At 40.1% G+C, this 9,784-nt stretch overlaps 1 protein-coding gene across 1 annotated transcript in view; it reads left to right on the top strand.

Annotated features, from left to right (window-relative positions):
• The first annotated feature begins 5,510 nt into the window (after positions 1-5,510).
• The window catches only part of LOC134600789 (sodium-coupled monocarboxylate transporter 1-like), a 36,211-nt gene continuing 31,937 nt past the window's right edge, over positions 5,511-9,784 (top strand). Inside the window, exon 1 of the mRNA XM_063445177.1 lies at positions 5,511-5,868. Within this exon, the coding sequence (XP_063301247.1) occupies positions 5,518-5,868 (351 nt within the window). The 5' untranslated portion in view covers positions 5,511-5,517. The remainder of the gene's footprint in view (positions 5,869-9,784) is intronic.

The raw sequence follows: 9,784 nt of genomic DNA, 5'->3' as shown, positions 1-9,784 counted from the left end.
ACAAACATGTACTCCTGACCCTATAGTGTTAAAAACACAATCTAGCTCCCCATGTCCTCTTAAATACAGTAAAATGTTACCTTTATTCCAGTCTGCTGCTGCTGGCTCTACCACTGATCTGCCTCCTTGGCTGACATCATAAGAAGTGTTGATCTGAGCCAATCACAATGATTTCCCAAGCTTTGGATTAGCTGAGACTGTCAAAGAGACAGCTCAGGGTAAAAGCCAGCACAAGCTAAACACAACCCTAGTCAATCAGCATCTCCTCATAGAGATGCATTGACCCAATGCATCTCTATAAGGAATGTTCAGTGTCTCCATGCAGAGGGGGGATACACTGAATGTCAGTGCTGCATGCTGTGCAGCACTGCCCCAGAAAGCACCTCTAGTAGCCATCTGAGTAGTGGCCACTGCAGGTATCCCTAAGCTGTAATGTAAACACTGCATTATTTCTGAAATGACAGTGTTTACTACAAAAAGCACTGAAGGGAATGATTATACTCACCAGAACAAATACAGTAAGCTGTAGTTGTTCTGGTGACTATAGTGTCCCTTTAATGTTCGGGCTTTTATGTAGGTAGCACTACCCAGTAATGGTGATAGGAGTAGGGCTGCTGCTGAAGCTGGGGAAGTTAAATTAAAGAAATGCTTGACTAGAGTATTTATTAAATTTAGCTTAGGGAACTATGCTAAATTTAATAAACACTCTGATTCGTCCAACTAATGAGAAGTCCTACATTTTTTCTCCAATTGTCCTGTCTTTTCTGAACACTGACCTCAATTACAACTTTAGAGGAACACTATAGTGTCAGAACCACAATCATGCATTCCTGACACAAGCCATGCTATAAAGCGTGATAGGACTTGCAGTCTGTGTAGCCAGTCTATTTATACTCTAATTAGGGTGCAAATGGTTAAGGTAGTTAGAATGCCAAAGGGATATATATGTTGAGGAACTATCATTAAATGTAAGTGCCTTAGAGATTTTAACATTTTTATACTAAGTGAAACTTCAGCGGAGTATAATGAGTAGAGAAAATCTGAGAAAGTCTGCCAAAGAGGAAACATTTTGTAAGTAAGGCAGTCCATTGTTTTAGCCTGACTGTGTGGCTTACTTCCTTATACAACAGGTGTGGGCAGAGGATTATAGTTTGGGTCTGGTCTGCCGGTAGGACACGCACAGTAACTTGTTGGAACGACTTTTTAATCCTTTAAGGTTTAAACCCCCTTTAAACCTTGAAGGACACTTGACACCATGAGCAGTACACACCGCTTGTAGTGATTATGGTGCAAGTATTCTTTTGGTCAAACTCTATTTTTATCATTTTGCCAAAGCCTTCAAGTCGACCCATCTGTTGCTATTGCTGCCGATTTATCAAGGTATTAACAGGGCAAGAGCTTCTCTGAAGCAGCTGAGGATGTTATTATTAGAATTTTTGGATTCAGCAGGGGGTGAGGGATAATGTCTATATAACATTACAGGAGATCTTTTAATTGTAGAGGTGGCTAGGGGCTTAAAGACCCTTAGCCACCCCAGGGGGATGAGTCCCTCATTTGGTGGGTCAATAATGGCATTTTAATCCCCTTTGTTGTATTAATAACAGCACCCGAAGTCCCTGTGGTGGACAATGGCATGTCCACCCCCCTGGATTATTCAGTCTATGGCCACTGGGGGGGGGAATATTCTAGCTTCCCCTAGGTTAACCCCACCAACCGCCCATGGGAACTTATTTAGCCAATGCCAAATGGTATGTGCAGGGCCCGATTAAGAGCCCACTGAGTCTGGTGCTGACAGTTATGATGGGCCTAATTACAGAATCTTATCGACAGAAAACACTAAAACAGTCATACCTCCCAAGCGTCATGTATCTGATGGAGGTGGTACTGAAGAGAAACTCACAGGATTTAGCTATCAGAAAACACATACTCTATGCTAATATCTCATCTTTCAAGTAAATCCATACCCCCTAACAGCAGTGTCCGGTAAAGCAGGATTTCGATGGGCTGGGTAAAAGGGTGGGCCACTGACGTGAATCACGTAATCAGAACCGCCTAAAGGGACAAACAAGCACAAAAAGGGTGTGTGTCTGCACGAAGAATTAGATGGTCAGCCTGGCGTGAAAGCACGTCAGGCAGCCTGACAACCATGCAGGATGACCAAACAATGGCATACTGTGCGGACAGCACCCTGAGCTTGGCATAAATGCGTCTAATGATGCACTAGCTTTACGCTTTCTGAGGACTGTCCCCTACCACTCGCTGGTCCACTCCTCTCCTAACCTTCTCACTAGCATGCAGAATCTCCTGTTATACAGTCTGAGACAGAGAAAAGGTGTATGAAGTGAGTGTTGAAGAAAGGGAACATGCCACAGTGTTAGAGAGACTGAAGCAGCAAGAATATTTGCATAGTGCGCAAAGTCAGCTTTACATTATTTGTTTTTTCGTTTTTCTTTTTGTTTTTTTTAATCAATGGGCCTATTCTATAGGCATGGGCCCGGAGCTATCATTACTAATGATGCAGGAGGGTCTGGTGGTGCCATATAAGGATGTGGAACCACAGAGGCCAGCATCCAAATTTACAAAAGACCTATGTGAGCTGCCAGAACGTGTGGATGGAGGGCTCATAGAGAAATACTGCATAGAATTGAGACGCAAGGTATTCTGTCCCACTGGAACAGAATGACAGAAAAGGGGAAGCCTCCAACAAGTATTATTAAAGAGAGTATCTGAACAAGACAGATGTGGAATTATCTGCCCAAACAGGTGCTTTTATCAGATTCTTTTTTTAAAGATACGTATTTTTTTTTTATGAAAAATAAGATATTCAATAAAATAATAGTTTTATTTTTACTTTCTTTTAGATTTTTTAATAAAGTAATAACAAAACAAAAAAAGAGGCAAAATTAAGAGATATACAAAACCCAGGAAGGAATTAATGACATTTAGGAGTTAATGCAGTCCAGGGCCAACATTACTTTCCACCCCACTGCTCACAAAGTGGAAGAAGAGGGGAAGACTCCTATTGGTGTTATTATTATTTTTAATACAGAGAGACAATTGACAGTCATAGTGGGTGGAGATGATTAACTTTTTCTAATTACATGCTGGGGTCTCACAGACCACAGCATGTATTCACTGCAACGTTTACCGTGTAAAATTAGGTCTACTAGCTGGGTTGAATAATGCACATAAACCAGCCTGCTAACCATAACTTAAACATAATGGATTGATAACCTAGCTTAGAAGTACGAATCTTTTCAGATGTCGAGTCACTTTGTAAATAAGGCTGAATGTTTGAAAGAAGAAATACTTGTTGATTTTGAGTCATTACCTTATCTGGTGAGTCTGCATCAAATCTGTTAATCGGCTTCTGTTCTGCCTGTTGAAACATATCCATAATGCGTACATCGCTTTAGAGTATTTTGAACACATTCATTAAACAAAGCTTCAGTATAATTAAAGTCTTATACAAATAACCAGCTAATTTATACACCAGCTTAGAGCAGCCTATCGAATACTGCTAAATAAAAGGTTCCCAAATCAGATACATTCCTTGTGTCCAATTCAGAAAATACCTTTTTATCCATTGTAAGTAAATGCATTCTGTACGCCATACTGTCCTCAGGAACACATTATATTCCCATTAAGTAGCCAGATGAATACAGAAGAATGTTATGAACCCTTAAGGACGAAGACTGTGGATACCAAATCAATCAAAGTAAGAAGCGAAAGATGCGTTATAAAGAAGAATTTGTGAAGAACAAGATAATTGTAGAATTTATGCAAAAACAGCATACCTGGAAAATTAACTTAGCTGGATTCTCAATTTTAAAATATTTAACAAGGTTAACTGGAAAAACCTTCTTAGTCAGCTATGCATTCAGTTTGGCTACTCTAAACTTAAAGGGAAACTATAGTGCCAGGAAAACAAAGTTGTTTTACTTGCACTATATCTCGCTATAGTGCCCCACTCCCTTGCGTCCCCGTCCCCCCATCATTTATTTGATTCCAGGGCCGATATTCCTTGTGCTGGTACAGGCTCTCCCTCAGCTCCGACCCGACTAACGTCAGCCAGCGGGGTGGGACTTAATGCGCATGCACGGCGATCGCCACACTCGCATTAGGACTTCCACCATAGGAAAGCATTTAAGAATCATGCACAGCGTGAGCATGTCCAGCGTCAGTTAGGCAACCGCTAGAGGTGGAGTTAAAAACTGCAATAATTGCCACTGCAGGGTTAACGGGACTGGGACACTGCACCCCAACCACTTGAATGATCTGAAGTGGTCTGGGTGCCAATAGTGTCCCTTTAAATTGGAAATTCACTTTGAATTCTCACTTTAGTAAATAACCCTGTAAGTGTCTATAAACAGGTAGGTGATGGTAGGTGCCAGCCTGAATGTGTTAGAAATGTGTCCTTCACGCACTGTCCATCTAGTCAGCAGCATCCCAGGGGATATACTAATAATGTTCATTGGTGAGTTAGGTCTAAAGACACTAACACAAATATGGGCAGAGCTGCAGAACAACAGAGAAACATATCGCTTGGTTTGATGAATCCAGTTTACTTATGTTTCAGACTGATAGTAGAAGGTGGAGAACCCAGTTCCTCTCTGCACCTTTTAGAATATGGGGCTTGATATCACCACTGTGGAAGATGAGTTTTTTTTTTTTTTTTTTACAATATTTATTTTTTTATTTTTTTAAGCCATAGGCCTCAATTTAAAGGGAGACACCCAGACTAGTGTGCACTGTCCTCTTAACCCTGGAATCTAAACTATTGCAGTTCCTAATCTTCAATGATTTCATCATGTTTATATTGCAGGGTTAAGACTGCCTCTAGTGGTTGTACCAGACAGCCACTAGAGGAGCTTCCTGCTGTTTCACCGAGCTTGAAACACTGGACATCCTCACACTGTGCATGAGGACATCCAGAGCTTTCACATTCTCCAATGCTTTCCTATCAAGAAGGCCTAATGCGGGGCATTCTGCGCATGCACATTAGGATGTCCATCTGCACTGGAAGAATGTAAATGTTAAAAAAATTAATAATGGGGGGAGGGGGCACAAAGTAACACTTTAGTGTTAGGAATACACCTTTTAATAAGATTTCCAAATTGTTCAATACTGTTTGCAAAACTTTCCAAATGACTGATGTAAAATAATTTCCTTAATTTATTTTTTAATGCTGACTTCTGTAGATCAATCATTTTGAAAGGTTTTTCTAACAGTATTGAATCATTCAAAAAGCGTATTAAATCGAGGCCACGGTTTGATTGCAGAGCCATTCTATTATAAGTCCATTATTTTTACACCACTGAATAATCATGAGGTGGATTTAAGTGGGAAGGTTTAAGATGGCATTTCATACAGACAATTGGCAACTGTCCATCTCTACATAAGCAACCCTGGCACGGGACGCAGTTAGTGTGACATATAAACCTGTTCTTCAATGAAGGAGTCTGTCAGAAGATAAGCTCAGGGAGTAGGCAGCCGGAGCATTCATTTGATGTGAATATGGGTGATCTCGGAGAAATCGGCTCTTTTACGCCCTGGGATTACGTTGTGTTTGCTGCAGTTTTAGCGATATCTGCAGCGATCGGAATTTACTATGCCGTAGTTGGGGTCGGAAAAGAGACATCCCAGGAATTCCTGACGGGAGGGAGAAGCATGTCAGCTCTCCCAGTCTCTTTATCTCTCACAGCAAGTTTTATGTCGGCAGTAACTATCCTGGGAACACCGGCAGATGTCTATCGCTACGGGGCAATGTATAGCATATTTGCTATATCATACGCTTTCGTGGTTATTATATGTGCAGAAATTTTTCTTCCTCTCTTTTACAGGCTTAATATAACCAGCACATACGAGGTATGTATTTTTATTTTTTTTAATCTTTTTTTTAGACTAAATATCCCCAGGCCAAAAGAGCTAGACTTTTACAACATACACACCTGGGAATGTAATAAATACGTTGAGAAGAGGCTATTCATATTATTAACCCTTCGCTAATCGAGGGCTGTGATTTTATATATTATCCTATGTTCATCATGTGTTTATACATTAATAATAATATTATTTTCTAGTTACATACTAAAATTTAGATATATTCCCAGGATATATTTCACTCAGTAAAATAGTAACTTTTTATATAGAACTAATGTCTTCTGAATCCTGTACAAACGAAAATATAAAGTACAACTGACTAATTTTATATTACAGAAAAAAGTTAAGTCAGTAATCAAATGATCATTGTGTCATGCAAGAGGCCACAAAAAATATAAATATGGATTATAGATCTGTCTATTTCTGACTATAATTTGAATAGTGTTCATAGACCTGGAGACCTTGCAAGGAGCATAACTAGGAACTGATAGGCAAATACACAGGCTAGCACATACAGGCACACAGACACAGGAACATACATAAACATATAAACATGGGCACACACAGAAAGACACTCACAAGTATACACAGACACACATATATACAGGCAGGTGCACACAGACAGGGTACACAGAAACGGGCAAACACAAATGGGCATACTCAGTCACAGGCATACACAAACAGGCACATACAAGCCTACACAGACACATGCACACACAGAAACAGGTTACATTGATTCTGGCACAAGCTTATAAACAGAAAGAAGCATAAACATACACATACAGGTACATAAGGTTATACACAGATATGCATCCATATGTTTCATTAATTTAAAAAAAATAAAAAATAAACTTTACAAAAAGTAAATTTCCCCCTTTTTCGTTCTTATCTTGGGCCAAGGGGGGAAGAATATTGTACCCTTGTGAGCCAGTCAGAGCCGGATTTTCCTATAGGCTAACTAGGCTTCAGCCTAGGGCCTCAAGATCAAGAGGGGTCTACATTTAAATTGCTAGCAAAATTTAAATGACACTATTCTAAAAACAGTGAACACTAAAACACTGAACCGAAAATAAGGAGAAATTCTACGCATATGATATGACCAGTGGCGTACTAAGGAGGGGCGAGGGGGGCGGTCCGCCCCGGGTGCCACTTACAAGGGGGGTGCCCGGGGCAGACTGCAATGCCCCTCCTGCCGTGATCGCCGAGACCGGCGGTCTGCAGTTCCGCAATGTGCAGAGCTGCAGACCATGGATCTCGCGTGCACTGCCCAATCAGAGCGTTGCCGCAGGTTACCACGGCAACGCTCTGATTGGGTCTCGCGAAATCCATGGTCTGCAGCTCTGCGAAGCTGCAGACCAGAAATGAGGGCCACCGGACCACCAGGCAGCCCCCACTGGACCACCAGGGATTTAAGGTAATTTTTTTAGTCATTTAACATATTTTTTAGTTTCATTTAACATATTGATATATATCACAGTAATTATGTATTTTATTGTCTCTCATGTAATTTACAAACTTAAAAATGGGAGGTGAAAGGGCCTCATAAGTGGAATAGCCTAGGGCCTCTTTTCATCTAAATCCGGCCCTGGAGCCAGTGGATGACTGCTTGTCTGCTCCTCAGTAGGGTGCAGACTACTACGTCCGTGCAGCTGTAGGGACGTATCAGAGCATTGCCCTGATAACCTGCAGATCACAGGCACACACTGGGCTCCATCCTACTCCGTAATTTGGATGCAGTTTACAGATGTTTACCCATACTCTTATACTTATTTTAAACTCACATTAAACTCACTCTGTTTACTATTCTGACAGCTCCCACTATAGCTTAAGTGGGGGTTATTGCCTGAAATCTTCTTCCTTCCCTATTCTACATTCTCTCGGTCCTCTTCTTTTAATAAGATCTCTTGCATTTCTTTCCTCATCTTTATTTTGCAATCTATACAAACTGCATACACTGTTACTCTGTTATCTTCTCTCTTTCGTCTTTAACATTTGTGTACCTTTCAGTTTACCACCTACGTTGAATGATCACTTTAGTTTGTTCATTGTTACTTAATGACTTTCCCATGATCTCATCTATGTACTCCTGACTTTACTGACCCATGATGTGGCTCTTTCTGATTTGGAATCTTCTTTAGCTGATACTTAGCTGCATTTTTATTTTTAATTTCTATAAAAGATTTAGCTATTGACATCATACTGCAGTTCAGACAAGGCAAAGGCAGGACAAATATTCATAATCAAACTATTACAGGATAAAGTGTTGGGGATTTCTACATTTAAATGTATTTATTGCACCAGACAAATAAATATAAAGAAAAGTACATATAATATTAAAATTCCTGGGAAGTGACAGTTCCCCTTTAAGGACAAGTTATTGAATCAATTGGTTTTGCAGTTGCGCAAGTCAATTAAAAAGAATCTATGCGATAGGGTGTTAGTTAAATGAAAAGACTCTGATCCAGGGAATCATTGTCTATAGGGGCACTTGGAGCAACGGCTCACCAGTTTTTATATGGAGGAAAAACGTATTTGCAGTAGTTTAGAAACTCTAAGATTCTTTTTCTGAAAGGAAAGGGTAGTAAGCCCCCAAAAATAAGGAATAACTTAGTGTCTCTTTCAGTTCTGCAGGGCCCCTTTGCTCTAATTGATTAGCTGTTTGAAGAAGCTTACTTGAGAGCTTCTAGGCATGTAAAAAGAAATGGGGCTGCTTTGAAATCTGCCCTGTATCAGCAAGTTTTGCACATGCCTAGTGTCCTTTTAGAAAGGAATTTCAAGAATTTTCATTGAGTTGCCATTGGGGCAGCAGAGCCAATTGCCCATGAGGGTAGGCATGCAATTGGACTCTTTATTAAAGGGCCATCCTTGGCTGATAGCACCAGGGGTTGGGTTTATAGTACACAAGAGGCCATCTTGGAAGTAACGCAGAGGGAGAACAGCAGCAGCTCCTACCCCCTGCCAAATGTAAGTGTATAATATAAAATGTTTCTCTCCCTCCAAAAGCTCTAGTAACTTGAGGGCTGATTAAGCAGGATAATTTACTCAAATATCTAACATATATATATATATATATATATATATATATATGTCAGTGAAGCCCAGGGGTGACCAGGAAAGGAGGACATTTCTGAAACAGAACACTTTGCTGCCTGTTACTAATAGCTTTAATAACTCTTACTGCAAACACCCCTTCATCTTCTTTAAAGTGTGCAGTCACTCTACAGCTGAGACCTGAGATACTCATGCTGTGGCTAATTGAAAAGTTGTGAAGCTGTAAATTGCAAGACTGGGGCTGTGACTCTGGGGACCGAACTGATTCCAATTTAAACCTGTTTTAATCTGTAACGATTGTTGCTTCTGTTAACCATGTCAGCTACTTCTTGGCATATTACCACTGCAGATGAATTATATTGCCAGCTGCAAAGGTAATAAGGAGTCTATCATTATCCTGCTGCTTTAACTCTGTGTACACTCTGTTCTGAGAGTTAATAGCAGAGCCGTCCTAACAGCATTATAGGTCCCCGGGCAAATCAGTGCACTCGGACCCTACATATACAACAACTCACAGGAGTAAAATTTTTAATTATTTATATAATTTAAACTAATATTTATTGGTACCTCCAACAAAACCAACGTTCAAACATTAAAAAACAGCAGTGATTAACCAAAACAAACTTTTGGACAAAATAAAATGAGTCTTGAATTTGAAAACCAATAATTCAACCTAAAACTGGTACTCAGTTGGTATATCATACAGACGGGTATGGCACAGCATGAACTTACTATGAATTATTTATTATTAATCAAATGTTCAACACATAGCTTTATGGCTTCAAAAAATGATGTGTGTTGATTCTGTCTTGCTTATGTACAATTAGTCCGTGTACATTGTTTTTGTCAA

The sequence above is a fragment of the Pelobates fuscus genome, chromosome 3, assembly GCF_036172605.1.
Source record: "Pelobates fuscus isolate aPelFus1 chromosome 3, aPelFus1.pri, whole genome shotgun sequence".
Taxonomy (NCBI): domain Eukaryota; kingdom Metazoa; phylum Chordata; class Amphibia; order Anura; family Pelobatidae; genus Pelobates; species Pelobates fuscus.
Note: the sequence above shows the minus strand (reverse complement) of the source record. Positions and strands in the feature narration are given on the sequence as shown.